This window comes from Gymnoscopelus braueri (genome assembly GCF_963280865.1).
Source record: "Gymnoscopelus braueri genome assembly, chromosome: 14".
NCBI classification, from domain to species: domain Eukaryota; kingdom Metazoa; phylum Chordata; class Actinopteri; order Myctophiformes; family Myctophidae; genus Gymnoscopelus; species Gymnoscopelus braueri.
Genome location: NC_137619.1, coordinates 47198737 through 47214479, shown reverse-complemented (window position 1 = coordinate 47214479; position 15743 = coordinate 47198737). Strand labels below are relative to the sequence as shown.

At 43.5% G+C, this 15743-nt stretch overlaps 1 protein-coding gene across 7 annotated transcripts in view; it reads left to right on the top strand.

Annotated features, from left to right (window-relative positions):
- Positions 1–594: 594 nt before the first annotated feature.
- The window catches only part of mark1 (MAP/microtubule affinity-regulating kinase 1), a 78597-nt gene continuing 63448 nt past the window's right edge, over positions 595–15743 (top strand). For 5 of the 7 annotated variants that reach the window (XM_080450111.1, XM_080450109.1, XM_080450112.1 and 2 more), the window contains exons 1-2: positions 595–1031; positions 6912–7112. In XM_080450111.1, the coding sequence (XP_080306237.1) occupies positions 981–1031; positions 6912–7112 (252 nt within the window). In that variant the 5' untranslated portion in view covers positions 595–980. The remainder of the gene's footprint in view (positions 1032–6911; positions 7113–15743) is intronic. The other 2 variants (XM_080450113.1, XM_080450114.1) reach the window with 2 other exon arrangements.

The following is a 15743-nucleotide window of genomic DNA, read 5'->3' as shown; positions in this document are numbered from 1 at the left end:
AATGTAATACCATGACAATCCAGCAGATGGCAAAGTCTGCTCAGTACTGAGCCCTGAACTGTACATGTAGGCCTCTGCATATATCTATGGGCCTCTGTGCAAACTGTAAACAACTATGGCACCCTTACACGCCCTATTCAATGAGAAACGACTTATATATATATATATATATATATATATATACTTATATATATATATATATATATATATATATATATATATATATATATATATATATATCAAGTCATAGCTTGATCAAGCTATGATATAGCTTGATATATGATGGGCATATATGAGAGAGAGAGAGAGAGAGAGAGAGAGAGAGAGAGAGAGAGAGAGAGAGAGTGCACAATTCCTATGGTTTTGCAAGATAGTTTTCTCTAAGTTGCAATGTAACACAGCTCTGTTTCTTCCCATGTAATTGTACGTACATAGTTTGTTTTTAATAGTTTTGTTTCACTTTTGCAAAGTAAACATAATTATGTACCCTCCATCCATCCTGTGTGTGCTCGTTCCCGTGCGTAGGAGAGATGCGCTGTAGCGCTGCGCTGCACTAGTCCGCGCTGCGCAGCCAGTCAGACACGTCCGTTCCTCTGCTCTGTGTGTGAACACGTTCCCGTCCTCCCGACACATCCTCCTCCTCCTCCTCCTCCTCTCCCGGCCTGTGCTGCTACCCTTCCTCTCTTCTCTCCTTCTAGGGCTTTCATCCACACACACACACACCGCAGCCCCCGGTAACAACCAGCCTGATCGCCAGGCCAGGGATCGGATCGGACACACCGATCGAGAACAAGCTGGTTGATCCTCCACCACCACACCGGGCCCTGATCGCACTATGCCGCGGTGAAGAGGCCCCTGGTTGGCGGACTGACTGGGGATGTAGACAGGCTCTCCCCCCCCCACCCCCATCGGAGCCACCGATCTACTCTATACTCTTGCCCTGCTTGCTGCATCGCTGATCGGCCTACACACAGCACAAGATGTCGACTAGAACGCCATTGCCGACAGTGAACGAACGTGACACGGAGAATGTGAGTGTTGTTTAGCTTGGCGACCCACCCAGGGCCGGTGATCCCCGTTTATTTAACATGACACAATGTAGCGGAATTCTTTCTCTTCCAAACGAAGGGAGGGAGGGAAGGAGGGAGGGGGGATTCATTCAGGTTATTTGATCGCAGGACCTTTTAGTGAAGCCCAGGCTAGAATGTTGCAGGATCAGTGGAGGAGCCGGGTGTTTCTGACGGGCATATATGTATATATTTATATATATATGATAGGCATGCACGGTGGCCTAGGATAAAGATCTGGTTGTGTGTGTGTGTTGGATGGATGTGGTACTGCATGGTGGTGCCTTCATCATGGTTTCACCTTAGCTTTTTGTTGCAGCGGCTAGGTTAGTGTGTCCAACGCAGTGTTGCCAGATTTCGCGAGAGAAACAAGCAACCAGCTCTATGAAAACAAGTCCAAAAGAAGCAACTATATAGGCCTGCATGAGCACCTTTTTTAAACCTATGCATAGGCTATTGGGCAGATCTACAATCTCACAGTGCGACGCGTTGTGAGCTTGTAGATCAGATATTTTCAAAAGAATCTTGGAAAACATTTGAAAATGTTTGGAATATTTTAACAACACAAATCTGGTACATGGGTCCCGTCATTCATGGCACAAACATTTTTCAGTCCGCAGACAAATGCACATTAAGTCGGGGGTCCTTGACATCAAAATGAGTGTGAACCACTGGGTTAAACAACATTAGGAAACAAGCCCATAATAAGCAACTACACTTAAGAAACGAGCTAAAAAAAACGCAACCACCAATATTTACAAGCAACTTCACAGACAAATAAGCCCAAAGTCGCTTATAATAAGCGGACATGGCAACACTGAACGCATTGCGTCAGCAGCAGTGCATGCATTGCTAGCTGGCTGCTCTCTCTCTGAGCATTTAGAAGGGTACAGCCTCCTCCACCAGTAGCCCTCATATTGTTGTGTGTGTGTGTGTGTGTGAGTGAGAGAGAGAGAGAGAGAGAGAAGGGGGGCTGGCTGGCTGTGAGAAAATGGTGTTGCTCCGCTTTTTGCTGCAAGAAGTGGGGGCATTTTTCTAGTCCAGAGCGTCAATATTTGGGGGATGGGGGACTGGGGAGGATGTTGTCCTACTTTTTCAAAGGCAAAGAGCTGCCTGTGCCACACACAGCATCACAATGTGACATGATGATGATGATGATCCACCATTTAATTGGCCCCCACTGTAGCAGCAATAAGAACCAGAACACAGAGATATGGAATAGCCTACAGGCTATTCTCTCTCTGTGTTCTGGTTCTTTTTTTCTTGTTTGTGCAGCGCAACGATACAGCAAAGCGGCATGACATTAATTAATGAATAGAGCAAACTAGATGACTTGCGGCATTTCCTTGATTTCCTCTTTTCACTAGTGTGATGGAATGTTTATGAATGACCACCCCTCCCTTCCATCACCATCTCACACACACACACACACACACACACACACACACACACACACACACACACACACACACACACACACACACACACACACACACAGGAACAGCCAGCCATTTCTCTACTCCCTCCCCCCACCTGTCTCCCTTTATGGCTCTCTCTCCAACCCCCCCTTGCCCCCCCCTCCACCCCCACACACACACACACACACACACACACACACACACACACACACACACACACACACACACACACACACACACACACACACACACACACACACACACACACACACACACACACACACACACACACACACACACACAGAGAGTATACAAAAAAAAACTCATTTGAAACTAGACTACATGTTGACAGGGTCTGACATATCTAGGGTTTCCTCATTTTCCTGGAGAGAGGAGGACAGACATAGATTTCAACTACATCATAAATAATCAGTATCCATATATTATTGTGCCGTGCCTAACCCACCATGTAAACAACATACCGCCTATAATATGGTTCACAAGCAAGCATTTCTTACTAGATTATATTAGCCTTAAATGATGGCGCTGTCATGTCATTTCTTACTGAATTACATAAATGATGAGCTGTCATGTCCCATCATTTCTTACTGAATTATATTAGATTTAAGTGACGGTGCTGTCATGTCCCATCATTTCTGGTATCTGATCAGGAATGGCAGTTTGTTTTCAGATAACGATTCAAAACGGGGTATTTGTTATGCTATGTGTTATTTTTGTCATTGTATAAAAGAGTAATGTTACTGAAGCTCATACTAGCCACAGCCACAGGATAGCGGCTAACTCATCATTATATACCACTGTTTATAATATGTTCTGATCAGAGTTTGCTTTTATTAAACTTCCCGTTCATGCAGTTTTTGCTCTAGCAAACGTTCAGCGAAAAATAGCCAATCTACAAGCTCACAACATGTCACGTGGTGATGCGTTGTACGCTTGTAGATCGGCTATTTTCCGGCGACGGGGGAGAAAAAGTAGGGGGCTTAGTGCAGAGCCCTGGAGGACTCCGGTCAATGGAACTACGTTTAATTAGTTAAGCACAGTCCAACTCTCCTGGGTCCATTTTTATCCTTAGAGTTACGTATCAACACCGTTGATTTTACTGTGAGGGACTGTCAGTGTAGTCTACTAACTCCTTCTACATAGCTTTAGGTGTCAGGTACAGGTACTGTACATGTAGATGTGGCTTCTCTTTGTAGAAGTTCATAATAAGTAAAGTAGTAGTAAGTAAAGTATCTGTTTAGCATTCCCTCAGCAGGACTGGCAGGGCAGTCGTCAACGAGCCCTAGCTAGCATCCCTCCGTTCCACTATAGCACACAGCCCTAGGGTCCTCTGACGAACTGCATTGCATAACAGCTTATTACGCCGAAAGAAGAGAGGCTTTCAGAGTGCAGTAGAGAAAAAAAAGAACAGGCTCTCTCTCCGCTTCCTGATTTGTATGCCAAGTGTGTATCTGTGTGATTTTCTGTTTCCTGAAGGTGAGGAGGAAGCAACGTTTTGTTTATCAATCGAGAGCCTTTTAAATGACACTTTAAGATGACCCGCTTGTCCCAGATATACGCTCCTCCTCAGATAAAAGTGATGAGTTGAACGCGGAACCACTAGTGCCAGCCGGTGTGTATTCGAGTCTATTCGTGTCAGTTTGTGGGTGTATGAGTACAGCACAGTACGTCGGAATGACACGGCCATTATGACGGATCTGATCTAAAAGCTGATGAAAAAAAGAAGCAAAAAGCATCTTTCACCAGCTTTTAGATCAGATCCGTCATAATGGCCGTGTCATTCCGACGTACTAGCATCTCAAGCATCTCAAGATGCATCTCAAGATGCTTTTTGCTTCTTTTTTCACCAGCTTTTAGATCATTTGTCCCGGCACCCACTAGTTCAGTGGTTCTCAAAGTGGGGTCTCGTCCGGGGACCCCCAGGGGTCCTTGAGGGAGTTCCAGGGGGTCCCCAGACCCCAGCTACTGTAAAAAAGCTCCAAACAGCAGGCTGTCTGACCAGGACAGTGGCTGGGTACAGCAGGCTCAGGGGTGTTGACTTAGACTGGCATTCAGTCACAATCCCTCTCCACTAGAGCTCGACCCATGTATAGGCCTGGCCAATATATGGGTCATTATTTGACTTGTTTTTTTCCGGTATCGGCACTTATGCAGTCAATGTGTCCCTTTTTTATTTTTACCTTAGTATATAGTAAAAATATTTTTATTTTGACAAAATATGGGTGAAAACATGGGTAACTGGTGGTCTAGGTATTCCAAAATCAGGATTGGCCTCGGACCCAAAAATGTGCCATCGGTCAGGCTCTACTCTCTCGCTCTCCCTCTCTCGTTCGTCTCCTCTCCCTCCCGTCTGCCCCTCTCTTCCCCCTTTTTTCTCCTCACTGTCTGCCTCGGTTGTCCCTGCCTCTCAGCCATGCACACTTTGGATCATGTGCTTTTGGGTCGGCCCCTGCCAGGATGTAGGCTAGCTAGCTGATATGACGCTCACCCTGCTGGGTGTAGCGTTACCCTGCTGAAAGCGGAGCAGGGGAGCCTGGGTAACCAGACCGACGCTTTATTCTCTCTGGCTTTTGGGTGTGGCGCGCCGGAGCAATGGATCATGGGATCTTTTGACCCGGAGTGACATGAGCAGCTGTTGTAGCGACGGGATGATGAGCCCAGACCTTTTATATTGTACGTGTCCTCTATTTGCGAGGATGGAGCAATCTGCTCCAAACTTTTCACCCCTGTGCGTGCCCGCTCATTACGCCAGGCCGTGACGCATGCATGCATTTTTGCCAATCAGTTACGAGTACAAGTTAACCCATTTAGACCGGGAAAGAATCTGTGTCATTTTTGGATTTATTTGGCTATTCAAAAATAGCAGATATACAAGCTCATAGCTTGTAGATCTGCTATTTTTGAAAAATCTTGGCACAAATTTTGTGCAAACATTTGTGACTCAAATCTTTGCTTCTGGGGGATTCTACAAATGTCTTCTAAATCCCACAGTTTTTCTGAAAAACCTATGTTTCTATATCAGTGGTGCTCAAACTTTTTCTTGTCAAGGACCCCCAAAATTATATGTATTTGGCCACGGACTCCCATCTCAAAATATTTTGTTCCAGGGACCCCCAGAAGCAAAGATTTGAGTTACAAATGTCCACTTAAAAATATATATATATTCAAAGATTTGCAAAAAAAAATCGTGATCTACAAGCTCATAGCGTGGCACTCGGTGCCGCGCTATGAGCTTGTATATCTGCTATTTTTGAATAGCCAAAGTATAAAATATGGATAAAGTGGTTACACAGATGCGTTCCCGGTCTTAATGGGTTAAATTGGCTAGCAATGTCGTCATGCGCTTCATTGTAGAAAATTAGGAACTGAATCACTTCTGCAGGATCCTGTGAATGCAGACGGAGAGCACAAAGAGTTCAGTGTGTCTTGTACTGGTCTCATGTAGCTTTGTGGATGATAATGTCTTTAGGCTAACAGCAGATAAAGATGGGAACATGATTCCCTTTCTCCTGATGTGGATGTGGCTTAAATTCAAGGTATAGCCGCGTGTGTGCAGTGGTGGAAAAAGTACTCAAATGTTTTACTTAAGTCAAAGTATCAATACTGCACAGTAGAAGTACTCTGTTACGAGTAAAAGGCCGGAATTCTTAATTTACTTGAGTAAAAGTACAAAAGTGTTAAAGTACTAAGATGTTTGATAATAGCAGATCTACAAGCTCACAACACGTCGCACTGCAACGCGTTGTGAGCTTGTAGATCGGCTATTTTCTAATAGCCTAGGTATAAAATAGGGCTAAAGTGGTTAATGTATGTTTTATAATGTAATCATGTATATCTGCAAATTAACTAGTAACTTGAGTTTTCAAGTAATTGTAGTGGAGTAAAAGTACAATATTTGCCTCTGAGATGTAGTGGAGTAAAAGTATAGACAATTGGAAATAGTCCAGTAAAGTAAAAGTACCTCAAAATTGTACTTAAGTGCAGTACTTGATGTACTTAGTTATTTTACACCACTGTCTGTGTGTGTGTGTGTGTGTGTGTGTGTGTGTGTGTGTGTGTGTGTGTGTGTGTGGTGTAAAGCTTTGTGTGTTTATGTCTGTCTGTCTGTGTGCGTGTGTGCGCGCACCACATACAAAGAACACACTGGATCATCTTTCTGGACGTTGAGCCCAGTTAACAGGTTCCTCTCTGATTGCAGGGAGGACCTCCCTGTCTTGGCACGCTCATATCCCTCTAGCAGAACCGTTGCAGACAGTCCTTTGTATACCATTCTGTGTGCCCTGGTGGTCGGCTTCGGAGGGAGCATTGTGCCAAACATATATGCAGGGTGTGTCTCATAACCGCCAGGCCGGGGAGAGTGTGAGGAATGTTCCTAATCTCCGCACGTGTGACTCTCCTCCCGCAGCACTCGTCGGTGGACGCGTTCGTCGAGCCGCCCGCCCCTCCGACGAAGTCGGCGAGCCGCCACAGCCTGCCGCGATGCCGCAACTCCTTCACCTCCACGGAGGAGCACCCCCACATCGGCAACTACCGCCTTCTCAAGACCATCGGCAAGGGGAACTTCGCCAAAGTCAAGCTGGCACGGCACGTCCTGACCGGGCGAGAGGTGGGTTCGGCTTAGTTTCTGCTTAATATTCATGAGATGGAAGTGTTTTTTTGTTTGTTGCTGTTGTCCGTTTAACCCATTAAATCATTCAGTGCCACTCGACGTCTAAGACGTCCGTTGTATCATAAGCCCTGTGCCACTGGACGTCTAAGACGTCAAAAAAAAAAAAAAAAAAAAGTTCAGAACCCAAGATATCATGATTTGAAAATGTTCTGCTCCATTCACTTCTTGTTTAACTTCTTACTGAAAAAGGCTGTATCTCGGCTCCTAAGCACTTTTTTTTTACAATGATTTTGGCTCTGGCACTCAGAGCCAAACTGCCAGAAATAAGTCAGGCACTGAATGAGTTAAGACCGGGAACGCATCCGTGTCATTTTAAGATTTCTTTGGCTATTTTTGAGAAATCGTATATATTTTTTAAAGCCAACATTTGTAAATGATTTTGTTCCAGGTACCAGCCAGAAGCAACTGTTACAAATGTTCGCATTTCACAAGTTTTTAATGTATAAAGTGTATTCAAAATCTTTTGAAAATAGCAGATCTACAAGCTCACAATGCGTCACACCGCATTGTGAGCTTGTATATCTGCTATTTTCAAATGGCCGAAATGTATGTAGGGTTGAAGTGGTTAATGTATGTTTTGTAATAATAATCAAAATCTATAAAGTAACTAAAGTTTTCAAATAATTGTAGTGGAATAAAAGTACAATATTTGCCTCTGAGATGTAGTGGAGTAGAAGTAAAAGTACTCCAGTAAAGTAAAAATTCCTCAAAGTGTTACTTAAGTACAGTACTTGAGTAAATGTACTTAGTTACTTTACACCACTGCTTACTTGTAAGAGCTTATTATGCCAAGTTACGTTTTGATTCGACGTGGCTTCATTTACCAAGAAAGAGGTTGATTGAAACGTGGTTCGACCTGCCCTGCTCTGAAACAAGAGAGACCGATAGATCTCCTGTCGCGTTGTAGTGTACTTGACCGTGTAAGTTGTCCCAGTAAGGTCAAATCACAGTGCTGTGTGTCCATCTCTTTGTCTCTCTTCCACACACACATACGCACACACGCACACACTGCTGACCTGCCAGAGTGATAGACGCCCTGCATTGGCGGTGTCAGTAATTAAAGCTCCCGTTTCCCCAGGGAGAGAGCGGTCACCTGTGATCTGTTCACCATCTCTCACTCAGCAAGACTCTGTACACATCACTTCAGATCTCTGACAGCGTTGGTACTGCAAACAGTCCTCTTCTCACGACAGTTCTCTGAAAAACGTATGTGCTATATCAGTGGTGCTCAAAGCAAAGGACCCCAAAAAAAATGTATTTGGCCGCAGACCCCCATCTCAAAATATGTTTTGCCAGGGACCCCCCCCAGAAGCAAAGATTTGAGTAAAAAATATATATATTCAAAGATTTGCACACATTTTCAAGATTGTTCTAAAATAGCAGATCTACAAGCTCATAGCACTAAGTGATGCGCTATGAGCTTATACTGAGCTATACTAGCTTATACTGATCTTATGCTAAATTGACAGTTGACACAGATGCTTTCCCGGTTTTAATGGGTTAAGTGACTGTACATTTAACCAATCAACCAAGACAGTACATTTGGGTGAGCAATCAGGGCCTGGTATTCAAATATAGGAGACTGTAATTTGTAGTTGGTTGTAGGTCTAACCAATTGCGTCCATTGCGTTCTTTTGATCCCGCCCCTTGGGGAAACAAAATTCCTCATAGAAGCACCAGACTCATATCTACGCAGTGATATAGTCCTGTCTAGCCTCACGCGAGGCTAGACAGGGCAGGAGCCTATCTCCTGTTTCTATAGCGTGAGGTGGCTTGATGTACACCCCCTGGACATGATGCTAGTATGTCACAGGGACTTACCCCTAGTCCAACCCTTGATGCTGAGTGCCAAGCAGGGAGGCAATGGGTCCCATTATTTATAGTCTTTGGTATGACCCGGCCCGGGGATTGAACCCCAACCTCCTAATCTCAGGGCGGAACACTCCCAACTACAAGGCCACTGTGCTGGTCTAAAGAGATTTGGCGTAGAGACAAAAAAATAGGGGCCCTAGTATAGACCCCTGGGAGACTCCGGTCAACGAAGTATACAGGGTTTAAGTGGTTAATCTCGAATCACGGCACATCATGAATAAGCCTTTTGAGAAAAAAAAATGCTTTAATCTTCTTTGATCCGTTCGATTTCCTGCAAGGCAAATGTTTGAGCAGATGTATTTGGTATGCGAGTGATGCTTGCTCGGGCCTCGCTCTGTGCTGGTTCATCAGAATGCACAGGCAGGGGTCAGAGGGAGAACAGGTGGAAAACGACACGCCTCACTAAAACCGATGCTATCTTCACTCCAACACTTTCACCTAACAAGCTATCGGCTCTCTGGCCCGGCATTAACCACTTCAACCCTATTTTATTCTTATTCGTCAACCTCATGAACCCTAGCATCTCTGTTCTTGGCATTTCATAATAGGTGAACACTTGCCCCCCCCCTCCCAAAAAAAGAGTATTTTATGGAGGAAAAAAGGACGGGACCCCGATTAACAAAGTATATACAGTAGGGGTTACAGTTAGCCAGACTATATCACTGCGTGGTTATGAGTCTGGTGCTTCTACGAGGACGTTTTTTTTCCCAAGGGGCGGGATCAAAAGAATGGATGCAATTGGTTAGACCTACAACCAACTACCAATTACAGTCTACCATATTTGAATACTGGGCCCTCATTGGTCACCCCAGACTTCGGGAGCAGGACATTGATTCACAATGCAGTGAGGCCAGACCCAAATCGCCAAGGGCAATTTTTTTGTTTGTTGCACTGGCAGATTCGTCTGGTCCCAGGCTAGGTTACTGTAGCCCCAGAGCACAAACACAAGGCACCGGTCACCTCTAGTTGAGTGGTTCTCAAAAATGTCCATGTCAATTTGTCATGCCAAATTGATACAGTATGTATTATTTGTCCACGGACCCCCATCTGAAAAGATTTTGTGCCAGGGGGGACCGCCCTTGCACACAACATGCATCATACCCACACACACATCCACACACAATCATGCAGACATTCACCTTCACTGGTGGTGACATTGTAGCCATCATATATATATACCACCTTGCTCTGCTAACCTGCCTAACAACAGAGCAGCGCGTCCATGACCTTGTGTTATATACTCTGTTCCCTGCAGGACGCTGAGATCATAGTAACCCCATTATGTCATAAAAGAAAGACGGTAATTAATACGTAAATAAATCACGTAGTGACTCACCTAGTCCCTCTGTGAAATTGCAGTTGGAAGCAGTGGTGGAAAAAGTACTCTTTTACTTAAGTAAAAGTAGCAATACCACAATATAAAAAATACTCTGTTACAAGTAAAAGACCTGTGTTCAAAATGTTACTTGAGTAAAAGTACAAAAGTATTGGCTTCAAAATATACTGAATGTACCAAAAGTAAAAGTACTAAAATGTTTGAAAATAGCAGATCTATTGTGAGCTTGTAGATCGGCTATTTTCAAATAGCCTATGTATAAAATAGGGCTAAAGTGGTTAATGTATGTTTTATAGTATAATAATTTAGATCTGCAAGGTAACTAGTAACTAAAGTTTTCAAATAATTGTAGAGGAGTAAAAGTACAATATTTGCCTCTGAGATGTAGTGGAGTAGAAGTAAAAGTATTGAAAATTGGAAATACTCCAGTAAAATAAAAATACCTCAACATTTTACTTAAGTACATTACTTGAGTAAATGTACTTAGTTACTTTACACCATTGATTGGATGTGTTTTTTTACATTGCCGCTGTTGCACACGGTTTGTCTGCAGCTGATATGTGGCAGACAAAACGGAGACAGAGAAAGAGATTTCTTTTTAAGATGCAGAGGACCACCTAGAAGCAGAAATCAATAAGTGTGTGTGTCTGTGTGCGCGCGCGTGCATGTGTCCCTAAGATATGCGTAGATTGAACAGCAGCACATGGGCCGCGTGTTACAAATGTAGTAAATAATTAACAGTAATCCACGTTACCCCTCTGTCACCACGGAGCTGAATTATTCACCCTTAAAGCCATTAGTGGGGGAACACACACACACACACACACACGCACACGCACACACAGAGATGTATTTGATCAGTGCTGAGATATCCACGCATTTATCACATTTTTAGGGGTGTGCCGATATATCGTCCCGCGATATATCGCGATACGTTTTCGTGACGATATATTTCGTTTTTTATTTACAATAATAAAAATCAGGTGAAAAGGGTGACAACATGTTGTTTTTTTTCGGGTCAGGTGTCACACTATTGCCCTATTTGGATTCAAAACGGCTATTGTAGCTGAAAAGCTACAAGTTTGCATGTCTGAATAATGCAAAAACAGAATTATTTGTTTGCACATTTGCTTTTTTTCTCCCCCATATATTTTCATAATAAAAAAGTGCGTATCGTATCGAAATCGTATTGAAGTTGTGAGCCCAATATCGTATCGTTTCGTGAAATTAGTGTATTGGCACACCCCTACATTTCACAATATTATTTGAGAACAGCAACACGCCTGTAGTTCTGTAGTGGAGAGGAAATGGAGTAGTGTTTATAACAGCGATTCCCAACCTGGGCCGTGAGGATATTGCAAGTGGACCCCCAAACAACACGGGGGGGGGAAAAAACAACAACTTTTTCTTTAAAACCCTGAAAAATGTGTTTTCAGCAACTTAAAGGATACTAGGTTAGTGCCATTGATCCAAGCCTCAACACAATCAATTGATTGATCATTAAACCCTTAAAGGCGGCCATACCACCCACGGCCAAAAATGTAATAAAAAAAAAAAAGCCATGTGCCCAATTCCTAAAATAAACATGCTCAGCCGTGTTAAGTGGTCAGGTGGGTGGGCCGCGAACGCTTTCACGATTTTTCAAGTGGGCCTTGTTCGAGAAAAGGTTGGGACCCACGGGAGTAGAGTTTAAAATACGGTGTACAGGAGCGGATATATACTGTAAACGCTAACTCACCAGTGCAAACGGGCCCGGGCATTCATATGTTCACCAACACGCACACACACACACACACACACACACACGCGCGTACACACACACGTACACAAACGCTTCCCCTTGAGCATTGTACAGGACAGCAGGAAACGGAGGGGAGGCCTGTCTGCGCACCTGCCCACCTAAGACAGGCCACAAATAGCTCCCACCTGCCTTGTGCATGCGTCTCCACACACACACACACACACACACACACACACACACACACACACACACACACACACACACACACACACACACACACACATGGTGCATCTCTCCCCAGCAGCTCATTCTGCTGCACTCTGTTCAGCTTTCTGCTGGCTATAGCTGAATGGGTAGAGAGTTGTGAGCTTGTAGATCTGCTATTTTCAAAAAGCAGAGGTATAAAATAGGGCTGAAGTGGTTAATGTATGTTTTATAATGTAATCATTTATATCTGCAAAAGTAACTAGTAACTAAAGTTTTCAAATAACTGTAATGGAATAAAAGTACAATATTTGCCTCTGAGATGTAGTGGAGAAGTAAAAGTATAGACAATTGGAAATACTCAAGTACAATTTTGAGGTACTTATACTTTACTGAAGTACAGTACTTGAGTAAATGTACTTAGTTACTTTACACCACTGCTTCTTCCAGCAGTGCCTCCTTCCCTGGCCGTGACGCGGCGGTGCCACTTAGCGTCCAGGTTGTGGTCAAAAAGGAGCACATCTCAGCAGTGTCAGAGATAGTGCAGGTCTCTGGGAAAACCCTGATTGGGATGAATAAACTTCCGATAGCGTTTAGCCCCAGCTTTCCCGTTATGATGACACAGCACTTCCTTGCCTTGATCGCCACCTTAACAGGCTAGCGTTGGACCGTCGCCAGGGCCTGTGTCCGCTAAGAAGCACACTATGGAGTAGTGCACACTTATTTAAGTCATGCTGAACACTGTATAGTGGCCACGTTAATCATATATCCCCATGTAATATTTGAGTAAGTGTGATTATTTAAACACCAAGTGGTTTCTAATACTTCTGAGATCTATTCAGACAAACCCCTAAGCTTGCTTGACAAGGCTGTTATTCTATTTTTGAAATGGTGTAGCCAATCTACAAGCTCTTATTGTCAGGATCTGCATTGCATGTGTTATTTGGAAAAGTCTGATCATGTTTACTGTTTTTGCTCTCCTGCAAACAACGATTAATTCATCTCGATCTTCCACTTAAATATTCTGACTTCCTTGCATTTGGGTCCTACTTGAAATACGCCCTGACACTTATGTTATCAATGAATAAATTCATACGGTAATATATTTTTCTAACTTTCTGTTCCGGGGCCTTCTGGCTCTCGGCTGAAAAGGTTTGGGAACGTGGTGTTGTAGACCAGTGGTTCCCAAACGTTATAGCCCTGTGACCCAAAAGAGAAACTTGATGTCTCCCCGGGACCCAAACAAGTGAAAATAGCAGATGTACAAGCTACACGTTGTGAGCTTGTAGATCGGCTATTTTGACTTCTGCTTTTTTTTTACTTTTGTGGAATTTATTTTAATTGTTTTGAATTGATATGTATATATATATATATTTAAAAAAAGATCCACAATTAGGTCCACAATTAGGTCCCGACCCACTGACAGTGAGGACTTTCACTGGAAGGACGTATTGCATGTGCCGGAACACTCTATGCCTCACAGGTCTCCGCTCCCTGCTGAACAGGCACTCAGACAAATCCCTAGTGGTTCTAAAAGTGCGTCACTTTGTGCCGAGCTATGAGCTTGTAGATCTGCTATTTTTGATTTTTTTTTTCTTTTTAATGCAAATCTTTGATTTTCTTTTTGGAAAAAGCAAACATTTTTAACACAACTTTACTTCTGGGGGTCCCTGGCACAACACATTTTTAGATGGGGGGTCCGTGGCCAAACACATATCAATTTGGGGGTCCTTGACATGAAACGGTTTGAGAACCACAGCCCTAGAAGTCGCTAGTGCAGCGACGGAGACGGTCCTGCCCTGCCGGCTAGTTCATGGGTCTTCAACAGGGGGTCCGGGACCCCTAGGGGGTCCTCCAAATCTTTGTGTGATATGATTTTCTTGTTTTTTACATTAACCACTTCAACCCTAGCATTCCTTTTCTGAGGAGAACTTTACCCAAAAATAGCAGATCTACAAGCTCACAACGCCTCGCAGCGCGAGGCGTTGTGAGCTTGTAGATCGGCTATTTTTGGCAAAGAGGTTTAGGTGTAGAGGGGGAAAAAAGAGCAGCAAAAGTTTATCCGAAACTCAATTTTATACAATATAGAGGGGGTCCCTGCTTCATCTCTCTCTCAGCTAGGGGGTCCTTGGCCTGAAAACGTTGAAGACCCCTGGGCTAGTTCATTGTGTTGCTTTGAATTGAGCCTCCAGTCTCCATGGTTGTGAGCAGGAACTTTAGCCCCTTGCGTCTGTGTCTTGAGCAACGCTCTAAAAGCTGATCTACTTTGTGTTGTGAAAGCGTAATGGAATGTTTTATACATTACTTTGTAGGCAGTATGTGTGCATACATACAGCGCAGTTTTACAGGAGCATGGCAGCCTGTGGCCTTGTGTTCTTTTAGAATGTAAAGGCAGTGGTGGAAAGTAACTAAGTACATTTACTTTAAGTACTGTACTTAAGTACAATGTTGAGGTATTTGTACTTTACTTGAGTATTTCCAATTTCCAATACTTTTACTCTACTCCAATCTCAGAGGCAAATATTGTACTTTTACTCCACTACAATTATTTAAAAACTTAAATTACTTTTCAGATATAAATTATGATATTATGAAACATACATTAACCACTTTAGCCCTATTTTATACCTGGGCTATTTGAAAATAGACGAAATACAATCTCACAACGCGGCGCACCGCGACGCGTTGTGAGCTTGTAGATCTGCTATTTTCAAACATTCGAGTACTTTCACTTTTGGTGCTTTAAGTATATTTCGATGCCAATACTTTTGGACTTTTACTCAAGTAACATTTTGAATTCCGTACTTTCACTTGTAACAGAGTGCTTCTACATTGCAGTATTGATACTTTTACTTAAGTAAAACATTTTAGTACTTTTTTTCCACCACTGTTTAAAGGACACACAGGTCTATTCTCTGTGTGATGCCATAATCAAACTGTGGGTTGATTATAGTAATGGATGAACCTGGCTGTGGTCCAGTTTCATCAGGGGGGTCCCGGCCTGCCAACAGTAAATTACCAGACCATCTCTAGGCCGTGCTTTGGGAGCGCCGTGACCAACCCGTGTGTGTGTGTGTGTGTGTGTGTGTGTGTGTGTGTGTGTGTGTGTGTGTGTGTGTGTGTGTGTGTGTGTGTGTGTGTGTGTGTGTGTGTGTGTGTGTGTGTGTGTGTGTGTGTGTGTGTGTGTGTGTGTGTGTGTGTGTGTGTGTGTGTGTGTGTGTGTGTGTGTGTGTGTGTGTGCGCGCGCACGCGCACAAACACACTAGTTTGCATGTGAATACAAACAGTGGGCGAATGTGTTTCTAATGGTAATTTCTCATCAAGAACAAAGTACCGTTTTTACTAAGGCCAATTAAAGCCCTATTTATTCATAAATGACCAAATAAAGAAATTCAGCCATGAAATGTTTTGACAC